This window comes from Podarcis vaucheri, assembly GCF_965113315.1.
Source record: "Podarcis vaucheri genome assembly, chromosome: 2".
NCBI classification, from domain to species: domain Eukaryota; kingdom Metazoa; phylum Chordata; class Lepidosauria; order Squamata; family Lacertidae; genus Podarcis; species Podarcis vaucheri.
The window spans coordinates 74,498,101-74,520,787 of NC_138760.1; the positions used below are offsets into that span (position 1 = coordinate 74,498,101).

Below are 22,687 nucleotides of genomic sequence, written 5' to 3' on the forward strand. Positions count from 1 at the left end.
ACACTTCTATGGTCCCTGGAAGGGCATCTCAGAGGCGCCATTTCTTGGGGGGGGGGCGGAATCTCTCAAGGGCAGAGGAGAAGCTGACAGTGGTGCTTTAAAAAGTCCAAGGATGTTTAAAAGGGAGAAGCTGCGGACCTACAGGCACCAAAGTTCTCCTGTTGCCCCAGCCCAGGGGGAAAAACTATGACAGCCCCCACACTGAAATAAATGGGACGGACACTGCTGAAGGGAGAAAACAACACCCACTGCCGCCACCTGCCCTGCCAAAACAGGGATATTGCAGTTTCTCTACCATGTGTGGATTGATCAGCTTACACATTAAATTTAAAAATCATTTATGTGTCTACTTCAAGTGGAAGAATGTAAAAGTTGGTGAACACTTCACCTGGGCAAGGATAAGTTGTGGTATTTAGGGGTAAATAGTGTGTTGTAATAGACACTACACAACATTACAAGTGTTTTAATTAGTTTAATCTCTCCGCCCCCCCCCCAAGCTTCACAAGCCTCCCTTGCTGCATGACAAGTCAATAACTTCTTTCTAAATCAGTTGCTTAATATCTGGCACTTGAAGCGGGTATGAGCCACAGGGCTGGTGACAGTGCCAACTGCAGCATTCTCTTCATTGCACGGCTCCTCTAAAATCAAGTGCCTGTTTGTCAGTCTTAGTAGCATCTCTTACTGATGTTCTTCACAAAGGGAGGGGAAGAGCCTCCACCTCTTCCATACACTCATCATAGGCTTCCTGATATTCCTCATGGGGCTTGATCATGATAACACACGTTGGTCGCTTTGAACCTGCAGCTGCTCCCAAGTCCTGAAAGGAAAAAAAATAGGAAAGCAGCATTCAGTTTCCCAATTCACATACAAGTTTACCTTCTTTACTTTAAGCAACAAACGGACCTTGCGCCAATTCACATGGAGAAATTATATAAATGCCAGCTGTGTGAAACTGCTCTTCTAGAATAGTCAAGATTTCTGTTCCTTATCAGGATGCAGGTCTATGGTGAAGAATAAAAATTCTACAAGAAATGGAAGCCTCCTTCTACTTCCCCACCCTACATTACCGTTTTGGAAGGGATGTAGACATATGGAAGGCTCCTGTCTTCACACATGATGGGAATGTGGCAATAGACATCAATAGGAAGTGTGTCTCCTGCAAGAACTGTGATCCTAAGAGAGACAGACAATGCAGCATCAGCAACAAAAATAAGACCAGAGCAATGCAAGTAGAGAAGACAACAAACACATTAAAACAGATATATTATGAATCTTTCCAAATATTTGATATTGTAATACAAGTATAATCCTGTGTATACATATCAAATTGTGCTTCATCTCTGCAGTCATCATTTGCACAAATAAGAGATTTCAAGCATGCATGTACACACATAAGGGAGCAGGTGAAATAGCTCACTGAGGCAAGGCAAAAAACTTACTATGCAGAGCCAACTGAAAACGAGGTGTGATGAAAAGGATTAAAATCTGTTTTTGCTGGGCAAAGTATACTGATTTGCATGCAAGACACCCTTACTCATTCTGACACACAACCAGATTGTTTCTCTGGTGATGATGCCTTCAAGGATGAGGGCCTTCAAATGTTGCAAATCTGATAATCCCTGAAAATTAGCTATGCTAGCTGAGACGAAGAGGAGATGGAATATAATGGTATCTGGAGGGCCAGAGGTTCCCCACCCTTGTATTAGCACAGCCTTCACCAACCAGGTGCCCTTGAGGTGTTGTGGACTACAACTCCCATCAGCTGTGCTGGCTGGGGCCCTGAGCTGTAGCCAAAATATCTGGAAGGCACCAGTTTGGCAAAGACTGCACTAAAAGCAGAGTCCCTTCAGTCCCTTTGTCTTGCACCAGCAGAGTCCCTTCAGTCCCTTTGTCTTGCACCAACAGAATCACAGGATTATAAACTAGTTGAGGATTATTTGTAAGCTTGCGACTCGGAACATCTCAGAAAATGCCATCTACTGATTCCAAAGCTTTGTGTGTGTATGTGTGTGTCTATACAACACACAGCTGCGTGTCTATATATATCTCTCTCCGATACATAGACAGAAAGAGGAGTTCCTAACACTGCGGGAGTAGGGACCAGACCTGGCGAACCAGACTGGCTCCGAATTCAAGATCTGAACTGCTAGGGTAAGGCTGCGGCATGGAGAGAGAAAGAAGGCGCATCGCGTCGCAACGGCGCGGAGTTCTTACCCCTTCTCGCCTTTGTTGATGAATTTCTGGACCTCTTTCACCCCACGCCGGATCTGCTTCTGCTTCGATGCTGCAAATCAAACGGGAGAGTTTCCAGCAAGGGTTGTTGGACGGAGCCCCCACCGCCCGCGAAAGCCGGACCGCCCTCCTTCCCCTCCCCTCCCCGCCCTGCACGCGCACCTTTCTTGATGCACTTGTACAGCTTGCGCGTCAACTTGCGGGAGGCCAGAGGCCGCGCGATGGCGTTCACGTTCTCCACCAGCTCGTGGTACGACTTCTCCGGGGTCGCCTCGGGCTCCGGCTCTTCCCTCGACTCCTGGTGCTTGGCTTTGCCCATCTTTGCCGCCGAAAGAACGCGGAACCGCGTGCGGCCACTTGCGCTCCTGACCCTCCCAAAGCAAGGAACTCTGGGAAGGCAACCATAGAGCTCAATGGGAGGGGAAAGACCTTGTTTCCGGTCACCCCATTGGTCGGCCGGCTCTGCCATCATCCAATAGAAAAGCGACTTTGAGGAATACGCGCCGCCCTCTCCTTCCTCCTCGGAGCAGGTTTCCCAGCAAGCATCGGGCTTGTTCGCGTCTTCGGGAAGATGGCGGCGGGGACGGGTAGTGAGTGGGGGTCTTTCTTTGGGGAAAGAGGGACGTGGCGCGGAGAGGGGAGCTAGGGTTGGCCCCGCCATTTAAAAAAAACAAAAAACTAGAAAAGGGTGCCTGTTTCTTGGTTGAGCGAAGCTTCGTTTGTTGTGTCAGGTGTCAGGCAACTTTTAACATGACAGGAGCCCTTCCCCTCTTGTCCTTTAAGAGGGGTTGCTTGGGAGGTGGCTTGTCTGAAAGGCCTCCGATGACAGGTCAGTTTTCTCCTTAGCTGAGGTACCCGGGAATAACGGCATAGGAGGTAGTAAAAGGCCATATGACAGGCACCCCCAGACTCGGCCCTCCAGATGTTTTGGGATGTCAACTCCCATCATCCCTAGCTAGCAGGACCAGTGGTCAGGGGTGATGGGAGTTGTAGTCCCAAAACATCTGGAGGGCCGAGTTTGGGGATGTCTGCCTTATGCTAAGCCAGACCAACGGCCTATTTATTGTTCATACTGACACACAGTGACTTTCCAGGGCTTCAGACAGGAATCTTCCCTACCACTAAGTAAAGGCACCTCTTCAGGGTTTCAGATGGGAATGTTTCCTGAGGTTAACAGGAAATTAACCCTGTGACTTTTTGCATGCAACATATACTCTCTGCCACTGAGTTGTTACCAGTAGACTTTTCATTGAGTTGACTTTTAGTGTGGCTTTTTTGGGGTGGCACATGGAGGGTGTAGGGGCTTGAAAACCAAACTTTTAAAAGCAGCATGGATTGAGATAGATTTAATTTAGTTTGAGGGTTCTTTTTAACTATGTGGGCAGGTTGCAACACCGCAATGTTTATCTTTTTCCACATCAGAGCACAAGTTGCTGAGTGCTGGGCCTACAGAGCCATGGTCTATCCGGGAAAAACTTTGCTTGGCTTCTTCAGTCATGCGGAGTGGAGACCAAAACTGGTAAGAAACAGATATAACTGTTGGCTACATAAAACCTGTTGCTAAATACAGTTCCTGCTATGCCTTGGAACATAGATGATGATGATGATGATGATTTATTAATTTATTATTTGTACCCCGCCCATCTGGCTGGGTTTCTCCAACAATATAATCAACAATATACGCTGGTGAAAAAAGGGAAGAAATTGTTTAGGAAATGGACCTTAGTAGAAAATTGAGCAGGTATCTACATCTGCACTGTGTCATTATTCATATGTAGTAGTAGTTCAGATGATTGCTAACACCAAATAATAATACTGACAACTGGATAATTTGGACTTCCAATGAAAAACTGATTTAGAAGGATGAAGGTGTGCTTTTATATAGAGGTTCAAGATGGGGGAAGCTGTTCTTGGGAACCGTGTAAATATCTCTAAGGGTCTCAGAGCTGAACTCGGGGTAGTTTTCTGGCAAGCTGTTAATAGTTCAGGAGGCTTTCATGTTTCTGCTTGCCAGTGTTCTGTTATCCTCTTGCAAGTGTATTTAGCATCATCCTTCCAGTCATGGAACTGTAAGTACAAAACCTACAAGACAGGGTCGTGGTGGTATCTTAGCTGCACAGCAGCAAAATCAACCACTCTTTCTAGCTCCAAATATGGGCTACAGGTGGTTAGACTTGTAGAAGTCAGTTGGCCCATAACCTGTTATATTGGGCCCACCATCTGTTGTTGATATTACACCACACTTTGACCAGTGCAATGAGCAGAGTATGCACAACTCCAGCAGAGTCATCCAGCAGAACTTCAAAGTCTTCTTACCTTCCAGTAGTCGGTATTTTCCAGAGTTCCCTGTTAAGAAAACTCCTTTACCATACGGCATGTAACATCCACCAAGATGATAAAAGCTCACACTTATGTAAATGCTGCTGAATCCAGCCTTGGCTTTATAACTACCACTGCACATACACACATTCCTAGAGAAAGGGGAGGGGTAAGACGTGCTATAGGCCTTTGACCTTTGACTATTTCTAACCACCCACTTACTGCTGGGCTTTTCTTTAAACAAAATCCAGATGTGGGAGATGGGTTTCTCAAAACATGGCCCAAGCACTTAGTGCAATTTCACCCATTTTTTCTAAATTACACTAACACAGAAGGGCATAGGAGATTTGGCGGGGGGTGGGGGTGGAATAGACTTCATATTTTTTTCTGAAAAGAAGGGGGGAATGAAGGAAGTTTTCCCCATTTTTTGTGGACCTTCACATAGGCACCCTTAACTACCACAATGTGGGGGAGGAGGGTTATTTAAAATGAGCTCTAGTTATGGGGCACAATGTAACATAGTCATTTTAAGAAAGTATTGTATTGTCTGTGGGTCAAAGTTTCCCCAGTCCAATCAGCAGGCGACCAAACCTTCCCCACTATATTTTGTCCAGCAAAGGAGGGAAGATCTTGAAACTTTCTTCTTCTTCTCTAGGGTGTCTGTCAGCAGAGCCATCAAACCCTTTGCAGAGCCAGGCCGCCCACCTGATTGGTTCTCCCAAAAGGTAGGGTGCTTAAATTTCACATCATAATAGGCTTTCATTTCATCTGTGGGGAATACCTGTTCAGGGGACTTCCTGTAAGGATCTATCACGTGTTAAATGCGGAAAACATGTTTAAAATTGTTTGCCAGGAAAGTATACTTCCTAGCCCACATATCTGGAAACAGCTTTAATATGTGGAATGTGTGTTATATAAACTACCCCAAGTTTTTGTCTCAACTCAGATTCTTAGTGTTGTCTGTTGTGATTTATCTTCTGAAATCTGTATGCACTTTTATTATCTTTTTTTTAGCATTGTGCATCACAATATTCTGAGCTTCTGGAGACCACAGAGACCCCAAAGTGAGTTCAAAGGCCAAACCACCTCTTTGAGTGGGGTGGGACAGGGCAGGACAGGACAGGACTTCACACTGCAAGGAAGATACTGTATAATGGTAAACTACTGTGTTATAGACTATTTGAGAACTGAAGAGGAATGACAGTTTGAACACAGCATACGAAAGTACCTGAAACGCTGCTTCCTGACCATCTTTCTTTTTAAGTCTGGCTCCCAGAAATTATAGTAACTTGCATACTTTACCCTAAGCTAAATTATTTGGTTACAAAGAAAGATAATGCACTGGCAGAACAATCCAAACCCTGGCTGGGCAGTCACAAAACATGAAAGAAGTGCACAGCCACAGTCTCATCTGGCTCCATCCAGACCCATAGCTCATGCTGGCCAGGTGGGAGGCAGACAAAATGCTGCCGGAGCAATCAGGCCCATTGCCATCAAATGACAGCAATGAGGCCAGCTTCAAATCCAGTGGATTCTGGATTAGCTCAGGCTCTCCTGCCCACCTCCAGAATGCTGTGTTCTGGTTTGGGAGTAGATGTGTTTCTCATATTTTTGTAACCTGTGCTTTACTTGGGGGTCAGTTCAACATCATTCCCCGGGAAAGAGCAGTAGGATGTTTAAATCTGCAAAAGTCACCCAGTTTTAGAAGCCAAACACTTTTCATATATTATTGTGTCTTGTGACTGAATCATTTGTTCTGTTTATTTGTGTTTCAGTCCCTATAAATTGTACAATGTACAATGTTTGGGAAGGTAGGCTTCTTGCAATTTCCCATACAAATTTCCAAAGTGGCTGGCAGATACTTAGGCTGTAGTGATCTTTTTAAGATTGCATTTCCACTGAGCTGCAGAAGTGCAAAAGTGGGAAAGAGATAATTGGAACAAGGAAGAATTAGGTGGGATATGTAAGGGCAAAAGGTGCTGTATATGGGAAGATTGAAAGCCATTACTGGTTGCTAGATTGTTTTCTCCTTTTTTGTGTAGAAGAAAGCGTGGTGAGAAGGGAGAGGTGGTAGAAACTGTGGAAGATGTAATTGTGAGAAAACTGACAGCAGAACGGGTTGAGGAGTTAAAGAAGATGATTAAGGAGACACAGGAAAAGTACAGGTACCTATCAGATTTTTGGGAGTGTGGAGCTCTTGAAAACCCTGGTTGCTTCAGGACATGTGAATAATAATGTGGATCAAACCTATCTGTGTTGTCTCTACAGGCAGCTGAAGAGGGATGCAGAACTGATCCAGGCAGGGCACATGGACCATAGGCTGGAGGAACTGTGCAATGACATTGTGGTGTGGGTTATCTTATTATTTCCCTGTTACAGCTTTTCTTTCTTTCTGGGACTTCATATCTGAGCCCTCAGATTTAGTTCTTAGCGTTGCAACGAAATGATTGAACTTGACCCTTCTTGGCTTTATGGCAACATTACCCCATGTGGTGCAATTGCCCAAGCTTTGTAGCATTTGCTCACTTTCTCTCCCTCATCCCATGGCTTGCAGGGCCTTGTGGCTTTTGAAATAGAGCTTTGAGGACATTCTTGGGAAATGGTCCTGATATTTGGCCTGACATTTTTAAGGTCTTGGCTGAAAAGCCTGCCTCGGGGCTTAATTGTGAGCAGTTACTTATTATATTAGGGACTGTGGGATATCTGTCTAACACATCCATGGGAAGCACCTCTGTTTTGCACCCAATAGCCTAGTGTAACATTGAACTTGGTTATTTTTTTCAGGAAGAAAAGAATGGAAGAGGAGGAGGCAGAAGTGAAGAGAAAGGCTACAGATGCTGCTTATCAAGGTTAGTTGGAAGCCAGTTTTTGATCCCATAGAACTAAACTCTTGGAGGTGAACATGTTTAGTGGTGCAACTGAGCTGAGACGAAAGAGGTCTACAGGTAGCTGGATTGGGTCAGCCTGATTTCCTCAGTCTTTCCTTTGTGAAGTGGAAGAGAGTGTATGATTTTCAGAAGCCTCTCCCTTCTTCAAAGACTGTCCTCAGTATTAGATGCCAGGTTTTGGTGCAAGAATCCTGAGGGAAGGCAAAATGCCAGAGATATTCTTCTAAGAGAAAAAGAGATGAAGTAAGAAAGCTGCCTGGATTAGTGATGAATAAGCCACTGAGGAAGAATTTGCTACCAGTTGCATATTCTGATTCTTTATGCTAGGAGAAATGGCAGGAATTCGTTAGCATTAAGAATGTTTGTGATGGTGTTTTGGGGATCATTTCATCTTGTGCTGAGATTTCTTATTTATCAAGGTGATTCTTTGAACTTCTTGACTGAATTTTCGGCATTTTCCAGCTCGTCAGGCAGTTAAGAACACATCACGAAGACCTCCAGGAATTATGGTCCGTTCTCCTGCAGGCTCAACCTCGCCAGGAGCAGACTACAGTCTGGGTGACTTATCTCAACCCACGTTGGAAGAGGCTAGTCCAGGGGTAAGGATATGGCAAGAATGAGAAACCATTGAGACGCTATAGGTCTCTCTGCCGTTTTCCCAGACTTCTTGCCCCCCCTTTTTTCATTTTATAATGTTGATAGCTTGCATGCAACCTTTTCCAGAGAACAAAGCCTGCTTTGTGCTGTGTGACAAAAGGTTGAAATGCACTTTGGTGGTAACTGCTAGTGCAGGTCTGAAAAGGTGGAGGTACACAAAGGGCTGAGGGGAGCAAGAGTGATGGAGGAGGTGCTTGGGGTATGCTTGGTCATTGGCCCCGGTGGGAGGGGTGATTGGGACTTGTCAGGATGATGAGGATGTGGCATTGAACAGTGTGGTTTTTCTCTTTCTCAGGTAACTCCAGGGACATTGCCCAGCACCCCAGTTGCCTCCTTCATTGGGATCCCTGACACCCCTATGGGCTCCACCTCCCTGGATGCCCCCATGACCCCAGTCACAGATGATTCAGCCCAGAAAAAGATGCTAGGACAGAAAGCAACTCCGCCTCCTTCTCCTCTGCTTTCAGAGCTGCTGAAGAAGGGCAGCCTCCTGCCCACAAGCCCCAGGCTGGTATGGAGTTCCCTGCTTACATATGCAATAGTCCTGGTGAATCTCTGTGACTGACTTTCACTGGAAAGGGCAAAAGGCCCAAACATTTTTCAAAGGGGGAAGCTTAGATAGTCCTTAAATGCCACATGTTAATTTTGGCTGCTATATAGCAAATTTTCCAAGCTCCACAAAGCACTATGCATGCAGCATCTTAGTCATTCATATGATAACCCTATATGGCAGGCCAGTATTATTATCTGCATGTTACAGCTGTGGGGGAGAGTGACTGTCCTAATGCTACCAAGTGAGTTCATAATACTAAGATGGCATTTGAACTGGGAATTTTTAGTTCATGAGTATACAGGGTTGAAGACCATACACAGCCATATTAAGGAAATGCAGTTGCAGATTGGTTGGGATTTTTATTGCTTTTTAAAATATTAATTGTTCTTAATGGTCAGGGGTTCAGAAGCAGAGACGCAGAGAAGGGTGGAAACAGAGAGCGAGGGGGAGGAAGCCGAAGGGAGAATGAGTGATGATGACGACCCGAGATCTCCAAGCCTAAGCAGTGAGTCAGAGGACTCCCAAAAGGGAGCCCCAGTGAGCAGAGCAAGGGGGGGATCCGGGGGGACACCCCAGGAGGAAGGGAACAGAGGAGATTCAGAGAGCAGCAGCTGGAAGTCGGGACCCACGCTCATAACTGAGGGCGGCAGCAGCTGGAAGTCGGGACCCACGCTCAAGACTGAGAGCAGCAGGGAGGAAGGTAGCCAGGCATCGGGTTCCGGAGGCTGTCAGCAGGAGGGAGGGCACGAGTCAGGGGTGGTCACGCCCTCCTCAGAGAGCGAGGCAACGGTTAAGAGGAAAGTAGAGAGTTGGGCGCGCGCGCCAAGTTCAAATGCAGCGGAAGCTGGAGCAGTAAGCAGCCCGGAGAGTGAGCCAGGTCCTAAAGCCCGCCGCAAGGAGGCAGAAGGATCAGGGGGGTCAGCGTCAGAGGAGAGTAGAAGGGAGGAGGCCCAGGGGGGCAGAAGGACCCAGAGACGTAGGGAGAGGCGAAGGAGGTGGAGCAAGGCTAGGGTATTAAGCTGGTGTGCAAGAGGCGGGGACTCAGACGGGTCTTCGCCGACCTAGAGCAGAAGGTGTAGAGCTGCACGCTGCAGTTCGGAAATGAAACCTGTAAATCAATAAAGACTCTTTTAAAGTGGACGCTGTGTGGCGTGGTCCTATGTGAGCTGGGACCTGGTAGCAGCTCTGACAGTAAGACCCGTCTCATCAAAGCTTCAGAAACCTGAAACCTCGCAGCGGGAGCAGAAGCCGCTAGGGGAGGAAGAGGGGTGTCTGTAAGCGAGCTCACAAAGGTTAGCAAGATGACGGAAGAACAGAGGATCTCCGCGCTGCAAGAGGCAGTGACCCAGTTGTCCTCAGAGGTATTGGCTTCCAAGAAACGGGAGGAGGAGACTACAGCCGCCTACAGAGACCTACACGCCAGGTTTGAAATGCTTGTTAAGCAAGGGCAACCGGGACCCAGACCGGAGGGCGTGGGATTGGCACGGAGAGCAGGAGGGCTTGTGGCTCACTTCGATGGGACTTTGCAACAGTACCCTAATTTTAGAGCAGACGTAATGTGCGCACTGCAACTGCTGGCAAAAGACTTCAGAGATGAGGAAGAGAAGGTGGGGTTCATATTGTCCCATTTGCATGGGGATGCCAAAGCCTGGCTGCGCAATTTGTGGAGGGATAAAGATCCGGCGCTTCAGAATGCAGATGCCTTTATCAAAGCGATGGATGCGTGTTTTTTGTCTACTATTGATGTGGATCTTGCCAGACGGGAGATTCATGGACTAAGACAAGGGAGGGCGAGCGTCCGGCAGTATCACGCCCGATTTTTTGCGCTGGTCAGTGCTTTAGAATGGGATCGGGATTCGCCCCCTGTCAGAGACCTCTTCTGGGAGGGTCTAAGTTCAGCGGTTAAGGATGAAATTGCAAGGGGGGAGAGGCCCCGAAGCACGCAGGAGGTGGTCCAAAGGGCGCTGACTGTGGGGGTGAGGCTGGAAGAACGTCCATGGTGCAGAGATGAAGGACGTGGAGGGCGCGAAGCAGCGAGAAGTTTCTCTTTCGTTCCGAGGGAAGCAGCGCGTGCGCAATCCACACCTCCGCCAGGAGGGGGAGGGGAACCGATGGAGGTTGGAGGTGCAAGGGCTCAGTCAGCAGCCAGAGCCCTAGCACCGGCAGCAGTGAAAGCGAAGCCTCCTAGAGGGAACAGGAAGTGTTACATCTGCGAGGATCCAGGCCATTTGGCGAAGGAGTGTCCCCGGAGGCTCCACAAGCACACTGCAGCCTCAGCAATGGTGACTGCAGCAACGCAGCAAGGAGAACCACAGCAGGGAAACGACGATGTCTGGCTGGAGACGGAGGCACTGGGGCCCAGCCAGACGCATCTGTGAAGCAGTCCCCAGCAATCTTGCAACCCACGGATCCCCTCCCACCCAAACCAGTAGTGCAGCTCACAGCATCTCTCCAGCTACCCGACGGCGTCACTATCGAAGTGCCGCTTTCTGTGGATTCTGGAAGCAACGCAGACTTTATAGCGCAGAGCTTTGTGGAGCAGCACGCTATACAGCTATTGCCTGCCACTCTGCCCCTGCAAGTCGTCACAGTGGATGGCAGAGAGTTGCTAGGGGGGCAGGTGGTGAAGCAGACGCCACCGATGGTGATGCGCCTTGGCAACCACAGGGAAGTCATCAGTTTTAATGTCACCCAACTGTCGGACACGCCCATTGTGTTGGGCATGAGTTGGCTGGACAGGCACAGTCCGACACTGGCTTGGTACCAGAGACAACTAATCTTCGGCTCCTCTTATTGCGCAGAACACTGCATCCTGCCCCGACGGGAGGGAGAGGAGGAGGAATCACAACTGCAGTTGGGAACGTTGCAAGCGGTCCCCCACAAATACGCGAGCTTTTTGGAGGTCTTCTGCGAGAAGGAGGCGGACAAGCTACCCCCTCACCGGCCATATGACTGCAAGATTGACCTCCTACCGGGGGCGACGCTGCCGAAGGGGCGGCTATACTCCATGTCTGAAGATGAAATGCAGGAACTCAAACAGTTCATCGAGCATAATCTGGAGCGTGGCTTCATCAGAGAGTCCAAGGCAGTGGGGGGCAGTCCCGTTTTCTTCGTGAAAAAGAAAGACACGCCCCAAAAAAGACTAGTTGTGGACTACCGCCTTTTGAACCAGATGACCAAACCGTCTGATTACCCCATGCCCAGGATTGACGACCTCCTCGCGACGGTGCGCAAGGGACGCGTGTTCACCAAGTTGGACCTGCGAGGGGCGTACAATCTCATCCGCATGCGGGAGGGCGATGAGTGGAAGACGGCCATGTTCACACCGCTGGGCACCTACGAATACAGAGTTATGCCCTTTGGATTACAAAATGGCTCTCACTGTTTTCAAGCTTTTATGCATCACGTGTTGGAGGGACTCCTCTACAAGACATGCGTCTGCTTCCTGGATGACATCCTGATTTTCTCTGACTCGCAGCAAGCTCACGACCGAGACGTGAGGGAGGTGCTCAGCAGGTTGCAACAACATAGACTGTACGCCAAGCTGGAGAAGTGCCAGTTCGACACGACGGAGGTGGATTTCCTGGGATACAAGTTGTCGGACAAGGGGATAGCCATGGACAGCACCAAGGTTCGTGCGGTATTGGATTGGAAAAGCCCGCGCAACCGGAAGGAGGTCCAGCGGTTTGTCGGCTTCGCCAACTTCTATCGCAAGTTTATCAAGGGGTTCGCGATGCAGACGGCAGCAATTACGGACACGCTCAGCTCCAAAAAAAAGAAATTCATCTGGACGGAGCAGGCGGAACAGTCCTTTCAAGCGCTCAAGCATCTCTTCGCATCGGAGAAGCAACTGCTGCATATCGACCCCAGTAAACCGTTGAGGGTAGAGACAGACGCGTCAGACAGAGCCGTGGGAGCTGTCCTGCTGCAGCGAGACCCGCAGGGGGTGTGGCGGCCGGGAGCGTTCTACTCCAGAAAGCTCAGCAAGTCGGAGCAGAACTACACCATCTGGGACAGGGAGTTGCTGGCCATTCATGCAGCTTTCAAGGCGTGGAGGCACTTCCTAATCGGCGCCAAGCACACGGTGCAGGTCTGCACGGACCACAAGAATCTGGAGCACTGGCGCACGGCTCAGTTCCTGAACCAGAGGCAGATACGTTGGGCGGAGTTCTTTGCTGACTTCAATTTCCGAATAGAGTACGTCCCAGGCGACACCAACATCATGGCGGATGCACTGTCCCGAAAACCGCAATACCTAGAAGAGGTGACGCCAGCGGCGGCCATGCACATCTTCGCACCGACGGCGTGGGCGTGTGCCTCAGCTACAGTAGACCTGGATGCGGTGCGACGTGCATTGCGGGACGACTCATTCGCGCAAGACAAGATGGCGGAACTGCTCAGAGGCACGGCTACCACGGACGAGTTCCAGGTGCGGGACGGCTTGCTCCTACGCAAAGGGGCTGTCTATGTACCAGGAGACGACCTTCGCGCCAAGGTACTGCAACAGTTGCACGACGCACCCACGGCCGGTCACTTTGGCACAGAGAAAACGATGGAATTAGTCGCGAGAGACTTCTGGTGGCCCAGGCTGAGAGGAGAGGTCGCGGACTACGTCGCGAGGTGCGACACCTGCCAGAGGGCCAAGCCGGTACACAGACCACCGGCGGGACTGTTAGAACCGCTGCAAACACCGTTTGAACCGTGGGAGAGGGTGGCCCTGGACTTTGTGACGGATTTACCCAACTCGAGAGGCAAGACAGCTGTGCTAGTGGTGGTGGACTTGTTCACCAAGATGGCACATTTCATTCCGTGTGCGAAGGTGGCCACGGCGGAACAAACCGCCAAACTGTTCATAGATCACGTGTTCAAAGTGCATGGCCTGCCACGGTCTATCCTGTCCGACCGCGGACGCCAGTTCATCTCGTCTTTCTGGCAGAAGCTGATGGGTTTTCTAAATGTCAAGGTCAATCTGGCATCAGCAAGACACCCGCAGACCAACGGGCAAGCAGAGAGGGTCAATGCCATCATGCAGCAGTACCTGAGATGCTATGCCAATCAACAGCCTGCGACGTGGGTGGATTACCTGCCGCTAGCCGAGTTCGCTTACAACAACACGAAGCACGTGTCCACAGGAGTGACGCCGTTCTTTGCCAACAATGGGAGGAATCCCAGAACCTTCCCGGGACTGGAGAGAGTGGGGGAAGGAGAACCACAGACGGCGGACGCGTTCGCGTCAGAGCTGCAGGCGGTCCACGATCAACTCAGACGGCAGCTGGAGCTAGCTAAGCACGCCTACAAGGTGCAAGCTGACAAGCACAGGCGGGTTGGCGAAGTGATCCAAGTGGGAGACTGGGTCTGGTTGGCAGCCCACGCAGTGCCGACCAGGTCGCTTGCCAAGAAGAAGTTGGGGCACAAGCAGATCGGTCCGTACCAAGTCGAAGCGCAGATCAACCCGGTAGCCTTCCGACTGGCGCTGCCGGAGGGTTCCAGAATGCATCCGGTGTTCCACAGGTCGGTGCTCACTCCCTACAAGGCACCTCACAGGTTCCAGGAGCCAGGGACGGCGCCAAGTCCGCTCCGGGAACGGACGGAGACGCGGGAGGTGAAGCACCAGGACCACATCAACGAGGTCACGGAGATTTTGGACTCCAGATGGGGGGAAGAGGGAGTCGAATACCTCTTAGCCAGAGAGGGCACCCGGGCCAGCGCCAATAGCTGGGTACCAGACTACGCTTTGGAGGAACCCCTGCTCAAGGACGAGTTTCATGCCCTCTTCCCACACAAACCCATGCCAGCGAGCTTCTTCGACGACTGGTTGTTCACACCCACACTTTCTTCCAGCACGTTCCATGGATTCGACTCAGAAGGGGAACCCGCACGGAGCACCCGTTCCCCAGAAGGTTCACCGGCAGGTTCGGCATCAGGCAACTCGTATTGGTGGGACGATCGACCAGAGGAGCGATGGCGCAGGAAGTGGCTGGAGATGCCAGGTCGAGCGACCGACGCAGAGACTGACATGGACGTGTTCGGGGAGGACCTCGGGTTCGAGCACGGCGGTACAGAGATGGAAGAGCAACAAGTCAACGTCGACGACCGCGAGGGGGAAGACTCGGAGGTCTTCAGTTGGCGGCCACCCACGGGGAGCGACCTGTATCCAGCATTCCCTCCCATGATGATGGAGCGCCCAGCACCCACACCTGACAGCGGGGAGGGGGGAAGGGGGGGCTTCGAGGGGGGGATGGATGTCAGGGGTTCAGAAGCAGAGACGCAGAGAAGGGTGGAAACAGAGAGCGAGGGGGAGGAAGCCGAAGGGAGAATGAGTGATGATGACGACCCGAGATCTCCAAGCCTAAGCAGTGAGTCAGAGGACTCCCAAAAGGGAGCCCCAGTGAGCAGAGCAAGGGGGGGATCCGGGGGGACACCCCAGGAGGAAGGGAACAGAGGAGATTCAGAGAGCAGCAGCTGGAAGTCGGGACCCACGCTCATAACTGAGGGCGGCAGCAGCTGGAAGTCGGGACCCACGCTCAAGACTGAGAGCAGCAGGGAGGAAGGTAGCCAGGCATCGGGTTCCGGAGGCTGTCAGCAGGAGGGAGGGCACGAGTCAGGGGTGGTCACGCCCTCCTCAGAGAGCGAGGCAACGGTTAAGAGGAAAGTAGAGAGTTGGGCGCGCGCGCCAAGTTCAAATGCAGCGGAAGCTGGAGCAGTAAGCAGCCCGGAGAGTGAGCCAGGTCCTAAAGCCCGCCGCAAGGAGGCAGAAGGATCAGGGGGGTCAGCGTCAGAGGAGAGTAGAAGGGAGGAGGCCCAGGGGGGCAGAAGGACCCAGAGACGTAGGGAGAGGCGAAGGAGGTGGAGCAAGGCTAGGGTATTAAGCTGGTGTGCAAGAGGCGGGGACTCAGACGGGTCTTCGCCGACCTAGAGCAGAAGGTGTAGAGCTGCACGCTGCAGTTCGGAAATGAAACCTGTAAATCAATAAAGACTCTTTTAAAGTGGACGCTGTGTGGCGTGGTCCTATGTGAGCTGGGACCTGGTAGCAGCTCTGACAGGTTGTTTCTTTAAAAAATTATTTATTATACTTACTATCATCTTCTAACACGGGGCTCCCAGTGATTTCTCATCCAAGGTATTTGATCAGAACCACAATGGTTAGCCTCCAGTGCTTCAACATTAACTGCTTCCTGATCACTCACGGGACTTATTTTTAGTGTGGTTTGTTTAATAATTTAGTCCTAAATATGTTGTAAATCACCTCGAAGTATGGGGGAGGTGGGATAAAAATATTTTAAGTAAACATTGAGCATACAAAAGAGGAGAAGGAAGCAACCAAGCTGCATACAGTGAAATTAAAACTCTGTGTGTGTGTGTGTGTGTACACACACGCAGAGAGAGAGAAACTATTTTATTTAACAGAAATTATATATCATTTACCCGAACTAAAAAGACTTTTAGATGGTTTACAACATTAATGTCAAATAGACATGATTTAGTGCAAGAACTTTAGGAAACCTCACACAATTACACAATAATTTGGATGTTTTGCATTGCAATCCCATGCACCCAGGTAAGTGTGTATGAGATGGCAGCCATAATGTATTTTGTTTTGCTCTCTTAATATATTTAGAGCTTGTTCACTGCCTGCATGTGGCGGGATCCCCAAAGAGCAGGGGTGTGTGAAGAAACTGTAGCCCTCCACATGTTGGACTCCAACCCACATCATTCCCAGGCACATGGCCAATTGGGTTTGGGCTGATGGGCATTCTAGTCCAATAATCTCCAGAGGGCTACAGCTTTCCCATCTGTCTCATAAAGTCTGTCTTCTCTCACCACTGGTGAGTGTGCATGGGCAGGTGGAATGGACACTATGTGGAATGGGAAGATTTGCAGCCATATGGGGATCCCTTCATATGAGTAAGGTCGTCTGGGATGTGTGTGACCACCTATGCAATGTAGTCTTTGTTTGCTTCATATACACCTTGGTTATTTTTTTCCTTCTCTCCTGTGACTTTTTAACACATAGTGTTTCATTTTATGTTTTTAGCATTGATTATATTGGGGAGGCGGGCTTGGTAAAAAATCTGTCTTGTGTTTCCAAGGAAAGCTCTACAATTTTCTCCTTTTTGAGCTGATCTTTCCTGTCTGGCATTTCTAACAAATTAAGCCAAGCTAACCTGAATTTCTAGCCGTGGATGAGAAGCTGAGTGTCATTTCTTTGGATGAGAATGAGGGAGTTTTTTGTTTTGGATTTTCCCTGCCTCTGTACTTGATTGACTTTATCCATGTTGCTGGCTCCTTGCTTAAATGCTACATGGGAGCAGCCAGAGCACCTTGGCGGAGCCAGCTGCAAGAACCTGAGTTAGTTTTATTGGTAGTACAGGCAAGACCTTGTTGTGTGTGGATAGCAGTGGGAGAGTCTGTGTATTGGTTTTTAGTATGTGAATATCCTTTGGCAGGTGGGTGAGAGCGACATGACAGTAGTTTCTGGTCACACAAGCAGCTCTGGTCTCCTCCTGGAAGTGGGAGGGGTTCTTCCAGGGCTGCACGGTGGAGAAATGCAGTCAGCTTCAACTACAGTTCCTGCTTCTCCTGCTGCTTCAGGTAGGCCTATTCTGCTATTGCTGTGTATTTCTTTCTTCTGCATTAGTATCCTAGAGTTGGAAGGGGCTTCAGAAGATATCCACCGCTACAGTGTGTAATTTCTGGTCTGCCATTTGTGTTGAGAACAGCAGAGGATGTGAGGGTCCTGTTTCAAATAATGTGAATAAATCAAGAACATATTCTATGAAAGCTGAGACCTTGGAGACCAAATATATAATTTGGATGGCAAAGCCTTTAGTCAAAGCTTTGCTTGTATGTGTCGGGGCTTTGTGTGATGTTTGATCATGTTACTTCGTGTTATGAATGTTATTGCCTTGATTCTCTTCCTTAAATCACTTTGTTTGCTTACTTCCCCTTAATCTCATGTTTAGCTTAATGTTCCTTTCCACTTCCTGCATTCTTTTGGTATGTTTGTTCTTGGTATGAGCTTTTGTGTGCATGGTATCTGAAGTGTGCATGTACACAAAAGCTCATCCCAAGAACAAACTTAGTTGGTCTTTAAGGTGCTACTGGAAGGAATTTTTTATGCACTTTTGTATGTATTGAACTGATAGCTTGAGACTTTTATCTGAGCCATAGTGTGTCCTTTCCCCCTGCTCCCCCTTTCCTCCCTCCTTCCCTATCTTTCCCCTGCCCTCATTGTTAAGCACCTAGTAGTAGGCTGGTGGTGGGGAACCTAATTACGTCCACGACCTCAGCAGTTAGCCCACTAGGTTGAGATCTATAGGTATAGGGTGGTATACAGATTTAATAAATAATATTTTTTTCCCTTGTTTTGACGTCTTATGGCATCAAGTGCAAGAAAGTTCAAGCAGGAAAAGTTTAATAATAATAAGAGAAGAAAAAGTGTGAATATATTCCTGAATCTTCCGTTGGAGCCAGGGTTTGAAGCTTGTCACATAAAGTCCTATGACGTCAGCTAATTAACCCAAAGAGGCTCAGCCACTTTTGGATCCAGCTCTCCAGTGTGATCCAATTTCTCACCCCTTGTAAATCCAAAAGGATAATACAAACATAAAGATTGGTGCCAAGTGCAGCACAAAGTACCCTGAGAATCTCAACTTTTTAAAAAAGTAGTTTTCTGGCCCATTTTAAAACAATGTTAAAAGTATGTAATTCCTGAGGAAAATGCAGGTGTTGGGGAGGTGATCGGAAGAAAAATCTTTGTATTCTATACTGGTTGCAGAATTCACCTTCTCTTGGTGCAAATACTCCCAGAGCAGGGTTAACATGGTGCATATACAGGCTTGGCTTCAGAGTTCTGCATCAGACTTTGTCTGCTCCAGCCCTGCTACATGACATAAGATCTTGATTGATGCCAAATTGCCTTCCTAGCTTGGTCCTCCTTGTTTTTTGAAGATCATTCTCGCAATGATAAACCTTATAAGGAAAGAAATGTGGGTTCCAAGTCTGCTAAACACTCCGGATTCAGCAGAAGACTTGTGTTGAGCTTCAATGAAAGCCTTTTATACTTTACTAGTTCCCATGGCTCCAGAATCCTGCTATCCCTTGGGCATTGTTGCTCAGCCAAACTTTGCTCACTCCCTTCTTTCCCCTATCCTATTTAATCTATACCAAAATATTGTGAATTCTGCACACCTTTAAATACTGAAAATTGAATTTAGGTTTTGCAAATAAAGGGAAAGCTATGAAAACCTCCTATGATTTGTTCAGTGTACGAAAATGTGGTTGTTTTGCCCCAGATTAGGATTTATTCTAGTGGTATAAAATTCTGCCCTTCCTCTTTTAAAAGCACACAGTGATCCTTGCTTGTATATGCTCCTGAGCCCTTCTAAGTGAGTCCCAGGACAGCTCTCTGTGGTCCGTTTTGTGACTTGTGTCGGCGTGTGCAACCCTGGTGGGCATGAGCTGGTCAAGAGCCCAAGGATTGCTTGCTCTGTAGTATTCTGTAGCTTCTTGGCTAATGTGCTTTCCCCCTTCTTCACACTTTTGTTAGGTGCTCCTACACTTTCCCGCCTTTTAGAAGCTGGTCCAGCGCAATTCACCACATCGCTTGCTTCCTTTTCTGCTGTTGCCAGTGAACCTCCAGGCAAACTCCTGCCTCCCCCTGTAGAGTCCGTGTCTCAGGCAACTCTAGTCATGGTGCCCACGCTACAAGCACCAGCTGCTGTGCCACCCGCTGCAACTCCCGAAAGTGTAGCGACAGGTGCGTCCTTGCACTCGTATGCCCGTCCCTACCCTGCAGAAGACTTTCCCTCTTAGATTCGGTAGAAGGTCTATGTGGGTTGTGGGCGTCTCTAAAATCTGTAGCCAGGTGGTTGATTTTGGGATTTATTGTGCCAGAGGCCCAAGGTTGTTGAGAAGAGTCCCCCTTGTATTTCAGGCAGGGTGCAGGAACTGATAAAGGAAAGATGATCGGGGGTGAAGTTAGCGAGCGAGCGGGATAGAGCTAGACTCCGATGCTAAGTGATGGCTCCTGCTCTGACTCTTATCATTTGGGAGGGTGGGGAAAATAGGGGCCATCAGCCTGCATGTGCCTTTATTTGGGGCTGTAGAATGTGTTTTGGTTTTCTTGATCTGACCCATGCTGCTGGTTGCTGCAGCTGCCAGGCTTTCACTTGACTTGTCACTCTTGTCCAGTGAGTCAGCCCAACACCTGTGTTTCCATGGAAGCAGTGCCTGATCCTCACACTGTGACAGTGTCAATGGACAGCAGTGAGATTTCCATGATCATTGATTCCATCAAGAAAGATTGCCTGGGCTCTGGGGCATCTGGTGCTGTAGGGACTTCCAAAGACCACAGCATTGATGGGAAGGAAGACCTAGATCTGGCTGAGAAGATGGACATTGCAGTTTCCTACACGGGGGAAGAACTGGACTTTGAGACTGTTGGGGACATCATAGCTATCATTGAAGACAAGGTAAAATTATCTAGAGGTTTGGTCATGCCTCTCATATCACATGAAACCATAGTTAAAATAAACTTCATTTGTTTTAAACAAGCGTTAAACCTTGCTGGGTTCAGGTGACACTACAAGGTATACCCAGCACAACTGGAGAGTCATGAGGCACCCACAATTTTAGCAGCGTGTAGTAGCATGCTGCTCATTCATATTGTTTAAATTACTGTTTTAATGTGACATGTGAACTAGACCTCTCCTCACCCCTTGTGTTTGGCACCCTAGCCTGTTGAATAGACGGGGTAGTGCAAGGGCTTTCTTTACATCTCCATTGTTCTCATGGCCTCTGATTGTTGCCTGTATCGCTGTTGGTAAAGGTGGACGACCATTCTGAAGTCCTGGATGTAGCAGCAGTAGAGGCTTTCTGCGATGAGATTGAGGATCCTCAGTCACTGACCGACCCCTGGGAGCACCCACTCCAACGAGAGCACCCAATCCAACAGGAGCACGAGAAGCAGAGTCAGATCCCCCCAATGGCTGTGACTGTAAAGCAGGAGAGACCAGACTGTGAGGAATCGGAGGCTAAGGGGATCAGAGATCTGATGAGCATTGGGGATCTGGGAACAGAAATAAAGATGGAACCTTCTGAGCAGGGACAGATTCATCTGAGCCCTGAGGAAGCTTCTGCACTAGCAACCAGAACAAGTGAAGCCCCTGAAGATGAAGAGACACGGGTTGCTGGTCTGGAGTGCTCTGAAATGGAGATGGAATCCTCAAAGGTTGAAATGGATCATGGCACAGTGAAGACAGAGGTAAATCAATCAAGAGGCTTCTTGGATATAACATGAATGGGGAATCGGTTGATAGATGAGGTGTGGGAGGAGAGAGGGAGCCCCTAACTTGAAGCTGTTTTTCAGACGTATGCTTAGTCCACAGTAACAAGCCAATTTGTTTGTTAGCCAAACTGACTAGACAAACTAACTGTGTTCACTCTGTGCAATCTGTGCTTGGGCATTCTTAGATTTACCCCAAATAAAAATCTGGCATGTATAGATTATGCAGATTGCTGAAATTGGGGCAGGGGTTATGGGTATTCTTGTCTTGCTAGCCAGAAGGGAGTGGCAGTGAGTACTGAATCCCTGTCCCCAGTCCCTCGGGAATGTTCTTCAACTATCCCTGTCACTTGGAAGACATTACCAAGTATATTGTGCAGTCACCCTTTCTTTATCATTGAAATCTGGATTCACAGTCAGCTGAACACTTCATTCTCCATTTCTTTTTACTTGTGGGGCTACAGCATATGCACAGTTTTGGCCATATGTTAGATCCTTGGGGAGCCACTTGCTCAGGTATGCAGAGCTTTGCTGTGGATGCAGCTGTTTCATTGTTCAATTGCTGTCTGCTTTTAGAGTCCTGATGGCATAAAATATGACTTAATGCTGAGTTGTGTAGGAAGCTGGTCCTGTTGCTCATGTTAGGCCATTCTTTTCTTTCTAGCTTCCCCCTGATGATGATACGTCCTCCCCACATGCTCCAAGTGCAAGTGAAGATTCCTCACAAGCAGATCTTCACCACAAATATGAGCTTTCAGGTAACCTGACTGGCTTGCTGGGGAAGGGGGAACTGGTTGTGACACTGCTAGGGAGGGAGGCTGGTATCTGACTGCCTGAAATTATTGGATTTAAAAAAAATTCCCCTTTTCCCCCCTTCCAGAATCAATGAAGGAAGAAGCCCAAGCTCTTTTTGAGAACCAACTGAAGGTATTTTATTTACCCTCAGATTTATTGACGTACATGCAGAATGAAAGTAGTTGTCAGCTGTTTGCATCTGAGGCCATAGGTGGAGAATGCCAGAATTAATTTAAAGTGTGATCCCAATATATACCAGGTTCTCAAAAATTACAGACGAAAAGGAAAAGTTGAGTTAATCTTTCTGCAGGCAGAGATCCGGGCCTCCCTTGTAGCTGTGCTATTGTGTGTTAATATTTATTCCTATCCTGTTTTTTTCTGGCCAAAGACCTTCAAAAGAATGAACAAAGTATTGTGTAACAAAATGCAATATAATTAATATCTGGCAGCAGGCTGCACTGGGTGGGGGGAAGTAGTGGTGCAGGGATTCAGGGCTGCTACCAGCTCTGCTGAGAAGCTAGGCTGCTTCCTTCAGCTCACTTAGCAGCAGCCATTAACATCCAGCAGTGGGGGGGGGGGTGCAGAGCCATATCATCTGAGCAGCTGAGAGACCAGCAATTCTGGCACCTGTTCGTGAAGTTTTCCACTCCAGCTGCCCACTGGAAGAATTTGAAATGAAGAACTTGAGTTTGCTTTTTCTTTCTCCCATCCAGTCTGTTTCCCTTTTGTGTTGTGTACCTCTAAATTGTAAGCCTGTGGGCAGGGTCTCTTTGGGGAGGCTGGGGTAGGGAGAGTCCTGTTGTAAAAGTGGAAATAATTGTGCTAATAGGATGAGGTACCATCCTTCGTCTTAAACATGCAAAACCTGGCAACAATACCATCCATAGATTTTAAGATGCTGGCATAAAATTACAGAAATCAAGGGTAAAGTAGCAGAAGCTGAAAACCTCAATTGTT

At 48.6% G+C, this 22,687-nt stretch overlaps 2 protein-coding genes across 6 annotated transcripts in view; one reads left to right on the forward strand and one right to left on the reverse strand.

The window, feature by feature from the left end:
• Positions 1-638: 638 nt before the first annotated feature.
• Positions 639-2,625, reverse strand: NHP2 (NHP2 ribonucleoprotein). The gene is made up of 4 exons (XM_082213763.1): positions 2,395-2,625; positions 2,215-2,284; positions 1,068-1,173; positions 639-817 (listed from the first exon to the last, which is right to left on the reverse strand). Exons 1-4 carry the CDS (start codon positions 2,549-2,551, stop codon positions 692-694), a joined length of 459 nt encoding a protein of 152 aa, XP_082069889.1. The 5' UTR covers positions 2,552-2,625; the 3' UTR covers positions 639-691.
• A 75-nt stretch (positions 2,626-2,700) lies between these two features.
• The window catches only part of BRD8 (bromodomain containing 8), a 37,091-nt gene continuing 17,104 nt past the window's right edge, over positions 2,701-22,687 (forward strand). The window contains exons 1-15 of one of the 5 annotated variants that reach the window (XM_082213753.1): positions 2,702-2,822; positions 3,655-3,751; positions 5,207-5,276; positions 5,566-5,615; positions 6,594-6,716; positions 6,820-6,900; positions 7,336-7,400; positions 7,902-8,038; positions 8,392-8,607; positions 17,097-17,241; positions 19,199-19,408; positions 19,843-20,123; positions 20,480-20,914; positions 21,600-21,693; positions 21,816-21,862. In XM_082213753.1, coding sequence (XP_082069879.1) covers positions 2,804-2,822; positions 3,655-3,751; positions 5,207-5,276; positions 5,566-5,615; positions 6,594-6,716; positions 6,820-6,900; positions 7,336-7,400; positions 7,902-8,038; positions 8,392-8,607; positions 17,097-17,241; positions 19,199-19,408; positions 19,843-20,123; positions 20,480-20,914; positions 21,600-21,693; positions 21,816-21,862 — 2,070 coding nt within the window. In that variant the 5' untranslated portion in view covers positions 2,702-2,803. Of the gene's footprint in view, positions 2,823-3,654; positions 3,752-5,206; positions 5,277-5,565; positions 5,616-6,593; positions 6,717-6,819; positions 6,901-7,335; positions 7,401-7,901; positions 8,039-8,391; positions 8,608-17,096; positions 17,242-19,198; positions 19,409-19,842; positions 20,124-20,479; positions 20,915-21,599; positions 21,694-21,815; positions 21,863-22,687 lie in introns of those variants that run through there. The other 4 variants (XM_082213754.1, XM_082213756.1, XM_082213755.1 and 1 more) reach the window with 4 other exon arrangements.